The sequence below is a fragment of the Alexandromys fortis genome, unplaced genomic scaffold (genome assembly GCF_014885135.2).
Source record: "Alexandromys fortis isolate MF-2015 unplaced genomic scaffold, M_Fortis_MF-2015_v1.1 scaffold_48, whole genome shotgun sequence".
Classification (NCBI taxonomy): Eukaryota; Metazoa; Chordata; class Mammalia; order Rodentia; family Cricetidae; genus Alexandromys; species Alexandromys fortis.
In genome coordinates this window covers 10,104,208-10,116,522 of record NW_026067947.1, presented here as the reverse complement: position 1 = coordinate 10,116,522, position 12,315 = coordinate 10,104,208, and the positions used below count along the sequence as shown (strand labels likewise).

The following is a 12,315-nucleotide window of genomic DNA, read 5'->3' as shown; positions in this document are numbered from 1 at the left end:
ATCATTTTTATCCCATCTCGAAGATGTCTTTTAGAATTTCGTTAAGTGAGAGTTTATAGGAATCAAAATTCAGTGTTTGTCTGTCTACAGACGTGAGTATTCTGTTCTTCTTTAAAGGAATTTCTAATTAACACATAGCATTTACAGATATTTATGGGGAATAATGTGAAAACGTGACATTTATACAAGATACAGTGTCGAATTAGTGTGCTTTGCCATTCATGTTTAGAATGTTAAAATGAGGATTTTATTTATTTACCCATTTTGATTGTAATTATTTTTAATTAAAAACACTTATTACACTAATTTATTTGTTTTTGAGATAGGGCCTTATGCACCCACCTCAAACTCCTTAGGTATTTGAAGACAATCTTTAACTTTTCTATTCTGTCTCCTTTTCCCAAGTAGCTCCTAAATTGTGCCTTACAGTTGTGTACCAGGATGCCTTGATTATGAGGTTTCTGGGAGGCAAACACGGGCTTCATATTCTGGATAGCCACTCTAGCAAATGAACTGTTTCCCAGATCAGAAGAAAGGAGGGAAGAAATAATTTATTTAGTTCTAGCTTATTTTGCTTATCTCAAAGTACTCAGGTTTCAATCTAGGTCCTTGTACATGTTATGCAAATGTACTACCACGAAGTTTCATTCCTAAAATTTTCTTCTAGTTGTTTTCAAATAGATAATAAATTGTCATCATCAAACTTCAGTGTAGAAAGATACAAGTTACCCTTAGTTTCTGTGTTTTGGTTCATTTTTCCAAACCTTTCTCTATTCTCTGTTCCCTTCATGTCGTCTGGCAACTATTCTTCTACCATGTTTTTCTACAAGATCAACACTTTAGTTTCTACATAGGGGTAAGAACATAAAGTATCATTCTGTCTGGTTTATTTCACGTATCATAATGTCCAGTAGTTCTGCCCACAGTGTAAGAACGACAGGACAGGATTTCTTTTTTTTTTTTTTGTGCCAATAATCTTACATTATGTATAAATTACATTTTATTTTCATCCTTTCCCAGTTGATTCCATATTCTGGTCATTGTGTTTAATGATATAATAAACATGGAAGCCCAGGCATCTNATATATAGGTTTTCATCACCTCGACACAAACAAAGGTCAGTTGTGAAGAGAGGACAAAAATTGATGAATTGCCTCCACCAGACTGACATGTAAATATTTCTTTGAGGGCATTTTAAGATTGCTGATTGATGTGGGAGAACCCAGCTCGCTTTAAGAAGTACAATCTTTTGGAAAGTGGTCCTGGGTTTTATCAGAAAGGTAGATAAGCAAACCGTGGGCATCTAGCCAACAAGAATCATATCTTGGTGGTCTCTGCTTAGTTCCTTCCTCCAGGCTCCCTCCTTGAGTTCTTGCTTTGACTTCCCCCAGTGATGGACAGTAACGTGTAAGGTGAACAAACCCTTTCCTCCCTAACTTGGATTTGGTCTGGTGCTTTGTAACAGCAACAGTACAGCAAACTAGAACAGTACGGACTAGATAATTTTTAGTTTTATGAAGAACCATCTAATTCATTGTCCTACTAACAGGGAGTTAAGAAGTCTATTCTCTGTACCCTCACTAGAATTTCTAACCTTTTGTCTTGTGACAATAGCCCCTATATATCCTCCTTCTCTGATAGCATATGTTTGATATTAATTTTTTTCACAAATTAAAAAATTGACTTTTCTTCTTTTTTTTTTTGGTGCCACCGAGGATCCAATTACCAGTCAATTGACATCTCATTAAAAAATATCTGTATTAGAAGTATGGTTCTTTATGGCCATCTCTTTGATCTAGTGTTCTGCAATTTCACTGTCCTAGAAGAAAGATTTCAGGTTTTTGCTTCTTTGTTTGTTTGTTTTCATTTTGTTTTGTACTGCTTGGGATTGCATTAGGCTTCCTAATGTTACAGTGGATGATTTTAATTATTGTTGGAAACTCTGACTCTTTTAATAGTTATTTCTGCCTCATTCTTTTCTGCCTTTCATTCTGGAACTAAAAATGGTTGACTCTGACTAAACCCCTTTTCTTCTCTCCAGGCCTCTGGCCTTCCCTCTACCTTTTACATCTCTTCACCTCTTTCTGATGCCTTGAGGTCCAGCTTACCAATTCTCTTTATAGACCCAACCCGTTTCATATGAAAACTGAGACTCAGGGTCTAAAAGAAGAAAGTCCTGACACTCTATTGTTCCAGAAGCAGGCAAGCTGATTTTTTTAGTTAGCATCTATCCTAAATGTGAAATTCTTGTATTTCCCTGGCTCATTTTGGAAAAATGTTCCTGGAACATTTTTGCACACTCCTGGAAGATTAGGCTTTGTCTTAAAACTCTGATCCTGGTGAGGTTGCATAAAACAGTCTCAGATCATGTTTGTCAAGGTTACAACTACTGTTGGCTCTAAATTCATTTACTCTTAGACCCGTGTACTTCCTATTTTCCTACCAGCTTACTGACAATTTTCAAAATTGTATTTTATTAAATCTATGTTCTTAGGAATTGTTAATGTTTTCAAAGAGAGGATCATTTAGGGTATTTAATACCTAACACAGCCAGAAATTTGGTTCTCTCTTTATTTTTTTCACAAACAAATCTTTTCTCCATGTTTCTCAGAGTACCTTACAATGTCTGCCTAAAAATTCCTTTCTCTTTAGTAATCTTTGAATAGCTGCCAATTTTAATTTTAATAATATAAACTATATGCTCATTTGAAAAAAAAACATATTTTTTTGGGCAACCAGGGTCTCACTATATATCCCTGTGTGACCTAAACTCACTATGTAGATGAGAAGAATGACCTTGAATTCACATAGAATCACCTGGTCCTGCCTCTCCAATGCTACTATTAAAGGCATGTGTCAGCATGCTGGGCGAGAGAAACATTCTTAAATCAACAAACCTGATGTGAGGTTTTGGATTCCCTTTAACTTCACAACTGAGTTTCACTTTTTTCTCCTCAGAATCCAAAGGAAACATTACATGACTTGGTTCTTGAACAAAAACTGGGCCGTGCAGGGTGTAATCATCTGAAAGAAGAAGAGAAAAGTTCCACGTTGAAGACCACCTTTCTAACAGGAGCCATAACCAGGATCAATACCACAATGAGAAAAAAAATAACAAATGAAAAATAGAGGTGCTCAGGATTCTATCTCACTTTCAAGAAGAAATTTTCCATCGAAGCATAACGTCCAAGCAATATTTGTGGAGTTAAGACAGGGCTCCCCTGTCACATGTTGGTCATTTCACAAACAGCTTCCAGACACAAGCTACCTGGCATCTCCCTGTCTTCCTTCTATGTCTTATTTTTCCATATGCGTTGGCCCAGTGTTCTATTCTGTTCACATTTTGTGCTTCCTACATCTGTTTTGTGTGGCTATTATTTTGGAGGGCTCTGTCATGCCACCAAGTTAACAATTTCCCCCTTTGTAATTAAAGGCCATAATTGGAAACAATAATGACATTTTTTAAAAAATAAAATGTTAATAAGAAACAGCTTGATATTGAACACACACACATGAAGCCTACTTAAAATTATTATGCAGACAAATAAAAAAAATAAATCTGTAGTTCTGATTTCTAAACTGATATATAGCAAAGGACCAGTTTTAAGCGAACTGATCATGTAGTTGAACACATGGCAAAGGCAAACTGTCACGTATTTCCAAATCTTGTTATAGAAGAAGAGAGACTAGATGTGTGACACAAAGCTCAAAGAATAAGCTAAGGAGCTGCGTAGAGTGTGTCTGAGGAGTATACAATACACATATTGGTCAAATGACATCTCATTAACTATGTCCATAGGATTTTCATTTTTCAAAAATATGTTCAAATTCTATCCTTTCTCCCAGTTTTTTTTTAAATCATATACTATTAAAGATGGTTTGCCTACAAGATGACTCACTTTTCAATCAAGACATTGGATCTTTTCTTTTTCCTTCTTTGAATCATGAGTTTCCTAAGAGAATGATGACTGGTTTTGTGTGGGAACTTGGCACAAGTTAGAGTCATCAGAGAGGAATTAACCATAGGTGAAGAAATACCTCCAAGAGATCCACCAGGAAGGTATTTTCTCAGTTAATGATCAATGAGAGAGGGCCCAGTCCATGGTGAATGGTACCATCTCTGGGTTTGTGTGGTCCTGGATTCTATAAGAAAGCAGGCTACAAAAGTCAGGGAAACAAGCCAGTTAGCAGCACCCCTTCATGGTCTCTGGATGAGCTCCTGCCTCCAGGATCCTGCCCTGTTTGAGTTCCTATCTAGACTTCCTTCTGGAAGTGTAAGCCTTTCCTCTCCAACTTGCTTTTTGGTCATGGTGTTTTATCAGAGCAACAGAAACCTTAACTAGGACTTTCATTTATGTGGTATTAAGTACAGTTGTCCAAGGATATGTCCTACTTGAAATGATTTTTTTTTAATTTTAAAAGCATTTAATTAGGCTGCGTTGGCATTGTGTGACAAATTGTGAGACAGAAGCACCACTGGCTATATGGCGACATGACAAAGATGACCACCCTGCTGTCCAGAGTCCATTTCACCTTTAGGCATGCTATCTTGAAGTGCAGAGAGGTGCAGTTTCTAAGTGGAAGACCTTTGTAAACAGTTTCTACTGATGGGTGATAATTCCGTACAGAACTCTTTCAGGAGAATTAGTACAGAGGAATGTAAATCAAGATGGTTTGGGGATTTAGCGAAGTCTGGCAAGATCATTTATTTTTAACTCAGACATCAGAAAATAAAGCTTCATGTTAAGGTTGAGGCATAAAGAAAATGAAGGGGACAAGATCACTGAATAGAATTGTATTGTATTCTATAGATATAAGGACTACCTATGACTTTGATGTGAGAAGATGCAGGATGAAGATTCAAGAAGACTGTGAACTATAATTCAATGTCTTGTTCAGCTCCTAATTTTAGGGCCGCTGGGACCACCAGTCTCACCATGCCTTCATCTGCTATAAAATAATGACACTGGACTAGGTCAATCATTTTAGACTGACTATAAGTGGGAAAGATGAGTATTTGCTCATAAGCACAAATGCTTACATAGAAAATGTGTATTTCCCCAATACTATATATAATTTTGTTTCCACTTTTCTCCCTCATGACTCTGTATGTAAAATCTCATCAATGATAAATTTAAAAAAAGAATATAGGAGTTATCAAAGAAAACAAAAGCACACAATAAAAGCATACAGTCATGAAGTTTTAAACGGTTATGCATTAAAGCCATATATTTCCAGAACCAGACATTTATGCTCCAGATTTTCAACAATTGCACAGATATTTTCAAAACAAATTTAGATAACTTGTCAAGGGTCAGCTCATTCCAACTATAGATAATTTAGTAAATGTTTGGCACATCTATTTTGATGAAAAGCATTCTTTAACAAGATCACAGAGACAGCCGAGAGTGTGTTAGATTTTTTTCTAAGAGAGAAATATTTCTATTGTTGTCCCCAATTCCAAAATTATGTGTGTGTATATATAATATCAATCATCTCAATTCATCGGTGCTCCCTGATTTGAATTTCACACAAAAATATACAGTCTATTACCAGTAATTCCAAATAGGAATAAAACATAATAATGATTACCCAGGATGCAGCTGGAAAGCTGTGGATTAACATCTGTACTATTTCTCAATGTAGCCAAGCCATATTTAAATAACAAAAGGATATTTTTTCTGTGTATTTTGTAATAAGAATTGATAATAATGATGTTTTGCATTTGCTATAAATAACACATTCCATCTAAAGTTTTACTTTCTCTTAGTAAACTAAGCTCACTGCCTGGAAATTAACATTAGCATAAAGGGAACCATATTTTAACACTCATGGAAGGCAATACAGAGCTTTTAGTACTTGGACAATTTGATTTCACGGATGTACCAGAAGAGATTTGATAATCCTTAGCAGCCCAGGTGTAGGAAGCAGATATCTTAGCTTTTAAACCTTTAGACCTTGGTTATCAATATGTTTAAGGAACAAAAGTGGTGTTTTATTTCAAACAAACTGTGGGGTGCCAGCTTGCATGAAATAAAGACACAAGAGGGGATCTTAGAAAGCATTGCCAAGTACAGTTTAAGTGCACTGGTCACAAAGAAACTCTCAAGTCTCTTGAAAGCACACAAAAACGCTGTATTTGCCATCTTCATAGCCTGGATGGTAAAGTTCATCCTTAGATCTTTCACATAAGCTGTTCTGTGTCACTTGAAGAATGAAAGTGATTTTAGTCTAAACAGGTAAAGGGACATTTTAGGAAATGGCAGTGGAGTTGATGTCAAAGTCAGGTTACAGAGCACTTGTATTTTAACCATGCCAGATTTGTGTTGGAAAATGTCAGACCAGAGGAAACTGACTTTCACAAACTAAATTAACTTCACTCTCTGGGTGATTCTTTTTTTTTTTTTTTTTTTTTTTTTTTTAGACTTGTTTATGTTAATATATGTGTGTGTGTGTGTGTGTGTGTGTGTGTGTGTGTGTGTGTGTGTGGTTTCTATGCATGCTAATATGTATATCACATGCTCACATGCCTGGCTTGGTAAAGGAGCCAGAGAGGGTGTCAGATCTCTTGGAACTGGAGTTACAGGCAGTTGTGAAGTGCCAGCTGAAGGAGGGTCCTCTTCAAGAGCAACTGAAGTGTTCCTTCCTGGACTCTGGGTGATTTGCGTGCACACTAAAGTTTGAGAACTGAAACCAAAGACCGTTCTGTTCCTAGTTCTCAATTTATCCCAGGACAAAATTTCAGGCAATGCTGACATTAGACTCACTCTCAGATGTTTCCTTGCACAAGATCTAACCAGCGGTCTTTGCTTGATAAAATGAGAGAAGCAAAGTTAATGCACACTTGGACTCGCTGTCAAAAGGGAAGCATCAAAGAATGGAAAGCTACACAACTGAGCCCTCCCCAAAGCAAATGAATGGCTGAGCACGGTGGTACATGACTACTGTTTCAGAACTCGGGAGCTGGAGCCAGGAAGGTTACAAATTCTAGTCCAGCATAGGTCATATAAAGTTTGAGCTAGCCTAGGCTACATAGTGAGATTCTAACTCAAAGCAACAACTCAAAGCATTTCAAAGTAAAATTAAAACAAAGGCAAAGCAAGCAGAAAAGAAAAGCAGACAGATTTGTTAAGGCCCGGGACTAAAGTTGTACAAGTGGATTCTTCCCAAGAATATTGATAACTTCTGGATGGTGAACATGAGACCTCCTAGAAAGCAACACCAAGCAGGTGAAGAGTAGGAGCTTTGGGGAGACCACAATAGTAAACAGACTTACAGAAATGTTTTATTCATACTCGATGCACACAGTGTCATAAGGTGTCAGGTTCTAAGACTGATGTTTTATTTCTGGTTTTTCCACAAAGAGAAAAGTTACTCCAGAGCTTGACTGCTTTGGAGTATGGGAATAAAAGACTCATAATGTCATCACAGTTCTCTTGAGGATTAAGGAAGTAATACATTGTGATATCCTTGGAAATCCTGATTATGGTAAAGGACAATGGTCTTGTTGGTTTAGACCATTGATAGGGCCCCTGTATTTAGTGATTTAATGTGGATGCTGATACAATAAAGCATGATTTCCTGAGATTTTTATTTTTGATTGGAGAATCACAAGAGTCACTTCTGTCACAGTAAAAGTGTTCCCTAAAGTTGCAAGAATAGCTGTCAGAAGTTTACATGCCCGTTCTGCTAAAAATCACCAAGTACTTATAAGACCCTGTAGATGTCTAATGAGTAACGAAAACCAGGATAAAACCAGGGCCCCTTTGCCTCCATTTTGTATCTTTCTTTCTACCCTAAACTCTGGGTCAGATCCCATTCGACTCTGCATATAAGCAGATTAATCACCTGAAACATCTAAAAACAAAAGCTAGAAGATTGATGAGCCATACATTTATCCTCAACTCTCTCAATTTTTTTCAGAACCAAATACAAGATAAGAGTAACGAAGAAGTTCCAGAAATAGCCAGGCTTGTGGCAGATAATGCTAGGATGGAACTGTTCCCTACATGGGAGAAATTATCCCATGATGAGAACTTAGCAGAAGCAATCATCTCAAGATGAGAACTAAACTGTCTGGAACCAGCAGGATCTCATAGGAGATAGGGATGTGAGATAATGACCAACTGGGCCAAAGTATGACAAAGTCTAGTTATGCCTCTCTGTTATACGAATGTGAAAGTCTAGAAGTATCCTGAAGACTAGGAGGCTGATCTTATTTCTTCCTAGTATTGCCACACTGAATAGCAAGTCTTGTCTTGCTTCTTCACTGCTCACACTCCACTTTTGGCTCTATATAGCAAGTGGCAAAGCCTGGTTTAGTAGGATCTGTGGCCTAGGACTCTAGCAACAACACTACAGAAGTTCTGGACTTGTTTCTAAGTCAACAACTTTTGTGCCATGATGGGAGAAGATACATCATCTTTTAATGCTTTGACAAATACCTATAAACCCTTGAAATTTGGGAGGGAGGGACACAGCAACAGCAACAACAAGAAAACAGTCTCAGAACCAGAGAGTTGTTTAAGAGAAAGGTTGGGCTAAGTTGCATAGACACTAACCCCTTTCTTCCTTTGCTCATAAATACTGAAGATTATTAGAAAGCATTGCCCTCAGCCAGGGTTCTCATATTTCCCTTTCCAGTTAATCTTTTAATCATTTTGAATTATAGTTTTTATAGAGAAAAGGTGAAGTCAGGCTTTTTTGGGGGGTGGGTGTTGTTTGTTTGAGAAAAGAAAAAGTTAGTATGTTTATTACCCAACTTCTTACAGTTTCTCCCATAAGCACTTCAGAAGTAAAATAGAGTATTAGAGATAATCCCAATTTTTAGACTACCAAAAAAGATGCATAGAGACAGAAGAATTTATATTATTCAATGATATTTAATTACAATCTTATTTTTCACACTAAGCATGTGCTAGCTCCATTGCTGGAACAAAAACAACTTATTTTTGTATGAAAAATAACCTCCCAAGAAATCCAGTAACAAAGTACCACTACACAAGTAGGTACCAAATAATTTATGTGCATTTTGGGGATATCTCTATTTTTTATCTCTAAATTTATCATGCCCATGTCTTCCTATCCCTAAGATCCTGTCCCAGACAAACATCTTTCTTACTACTCAGGCTTCCAGCATGAAGGTGGGCAGGGGGATTGTAATGGATGAAGCTAGCTTGAGCTTTTCCAGGTCTGAGCAGAACAAAATAACACTAAATCCCAAGTGATGGCTAAGTCAAGGATGCCAGGCAGAAACCCAGGTACCAAGCTCAGGAGAACAAGTACAGAGGAAAATCTGGATTCTAGAGAATGACCATCGATGATAACTACATAAAGCAGTGTCAAGAAGACAGAAAATCCCTCACAAAGGCTGCACACAGGTCTTCTGTTTATCAGGACTCCTGGGAGCAATTCTAAAAATGTAGGAGAGATAGCAGTGAAGGAAAAAAAATAATAAATAAAAAAAATTAAAATGGGAGAAACAAATGAACAAACAACTCCAATCTGAGAATTAACATTTCATAGAAAGGAACCTGAAAAATTAAAACATGAAGGTAGCCTTTCATTTCCTAAAGTGTTATTGGTGGCATCCTATGTCACAGTTGCCTTTCTAAAGTGTGTGTGTTAAAAGGCACATTCCTGAACCCCTCAGGACTTTCTTATGAGGGATCACAAAATATCATGTTAGTAAATACCCCTGTTGACTCTTGTGTACTAAGTTTCAAAACTCATATTTAAACTTATGAATTGAATATAGAGCTGACATTATTCTTATACTATTTTAAAAATTCCTATGATGAGAGGCCACACTGCAGATTTCTATTCTATGTGCTAGGTCATTCTATAGCTACCCCATGAGATAAAGAACACACTTTCCAGCATGAGACTACCACAGTGTACTTTTCTGCTGGATATATTGCCACCTGTTGCACACTCAGTGACTCTTTTCCTGATAAAGAGACCAGGATCAGAATACTGTGATTTCCTAAGTTGAAACTAAAATCTACAGACTCCCATCTGCCGATAAGAGCTGTGCTTATCTCAGGTGCTGCACCTGAAGATTGTGTCATTCCCTAATCCTTATGACAGGTCACAAAGTGATGCCTTCAAGTGCAAGAATTTAAGACTGTGATAGCCATTCTTCTTAGGATGTCAAAAAGACTGTCTTATTAAACACCTGGCCTTGAGGAGTAATAGAAGCCTTAAATGTCAACAATTTTATCTTAGAATTGACTCTTGGGAGCTAATGGGGAGCATAAGAGTTTAACTATAAGCATAGAACACCAGTCATCAAAAACTAACTATATCAGTTTAGATGTGGCATATCTGGGTCACATCTGGAAGCAGGCAGATGGTTACAGTATGAATGCCCAAAAGCAAGTTTGTGTAAACTGGCATGGCTGCCATACTGTCTTTTGTTTTTATGCTATGTGATCTTGACTAAGGAAGAAAGGACACACCTTGTGCATGTAATCCTTGGGAAGTCATGACAATATTGAACTAAATAACAATGTCCTTTGGGACAAGAAACGAGCAATTCAGCTAATTTTCTGGGTCTGTTCCTAAAGTCTGATATGTATTTTCATTGCCACTCAAATATTACAGAAATGCATACACAGGGCTATGACTCCTTCACACTTTCAATGACTGTAGACATTCACTGTGACTAAAAACATATGAGGCCAGCACATCTCAGTGTATGTAAATAACTCATAAAATATATGGGTGATAATTTAAGGACATCCAAACATTAATAAAATATTATAATGATGATTTCCCCAAGAGTGAGGATTCTCAAGAGAATCATTGTAGAAACGACTGGCCATCTGTCATATCATCATTACAAATATAATTTAGTCTTATTAGAATTCATTAAATAAATAGCAAGGGATGTTTACAGTAGTCAACACACAGAATTTGTACCAAATAAGAATTCTTTTTGGTTGTTCTGTTTAACGGAATAGGATTAAACCAGTATTAGAAGAGACAGACAAATCTGCTTAAAGAATGCAATGTTTCTTTTATTTAGCCTGGTTTTTGCCTTCCGCAGTTATGTTATTTCTTTAAACTGTCTCAGATGAGTATTTTAAATAACAAGAAACAGAGTAGTCTAACAATGGCTGGCATATGTTTGAAGGCACAAAGCAAGAGAAAATCCAAATAGGAAGTGAATTCTTTTCCTACTGAGTATTTGTTTTCTGGTTAACAAAATAATGTCTCTGCCATGGAAAACCCTACACACCATAAGGCTTTAATTGTACAGAGTGCCAGATCTTAGAAATTGGGGTGGGATAAGTAAAGTGTGGGGAGATAAATGCAGGATTCTTAGAGAAAAATTCTCCACTTTGAAAATATTTGTAGATGTGGAAAAAACAGCTGGAGGTGAGGTGAGGGTGGGGTGGGGGCTGGGGCTACAACAACACCTCCTCCACTGGCCTTGACTTCATACCTTAACACAACAGAGATCACAAAATAGATAGCCCTCTAAAATTAAGTCATAGGGTGAATTTAAATACAGGCCCCAGTTATACCAAGAAAGAGGCACTTTCAGCAAATGTAAAAATGTTGGAAATCATTTGGAGGCAAAATCTGACCTGAACTGATGTAAGGCTATTTATAGTCTTAGTATGAATATTCATGTGCTTTGCTACTGAATTAGAGATGCCTTTGATTATGGAGTGCTGACCTGGACTCAGCTGGGGACGTTATATAACACTGGGCATATTTTGTGGGTCATTTTTCTTTTCTAAAATGAGAATAAAATTTTAATTCTCAAACATATTTGACTCAAATAGCTTCTGATCAGAGTTTTAGAACCTCTATTATATGCAAACTCCAAAGCTACCTGAAGGGGAGCTAGCAGTGTGTAACAATGAACGGAGCCTGCTTGTTGGGGTTTATGTCCAGCCCAGTACCCCAAAGAAAATCACACAGAGATCTCTATAAGTTATAAAGCTGATTGGCCCATTAGCTCAGGCTACTTATTAGCTCTTGTAGCTTATGTTAATCCATTATTCTGATCCATTTTTGCCATGTGGCTTGGTACCTTTTTCAGCTGGCAGATCACATTCTGCTTCCTTGGTGATCTGTGCAGGACTGGGAGGAATCAATTTCCTCCTTCCCAGAATTCTCCTGTTCTCATTGCATCATTTCTACTTTCTGTCTGGTTTTCCCACCTATATTTCCTGCCTGGCCAATCAGTGTTTATTTATAACATGATTGACAGAATACAGACAATTCTCCCACACCTGAGCATATTGAGTGTTTAATCTAGAAACACAGATAGATATGCAATAACTGGCTATTATATATATA

General features: G+C 37.1%; 1 protein-coding gene across 3 annotated transcripts in view; it reads right to left on the bottom strand.

Moving 5' to 3' along the window:
• The window catches only part of LOC126506109 (contactin-4), a 997,903-nt gene that overhangs the window by 352,669 nt on the left and 632,919 nt on the right, over positions 1-12,315 (bottom strand). For all 3 annotated transcript variants that reach the window (XM_050149411.1, XM_050149413.1, XM_050149412.1), the window contains one exon: positions 2,898-3,024. In XM_050149411.1, coding sequence (XP_050005368.1) covers positions 2,898-3,024 — 127 coding nt within the window. The remainder of the gene's footprint in view (positions 1-2,897; positions 3,025-12,315) is intronic.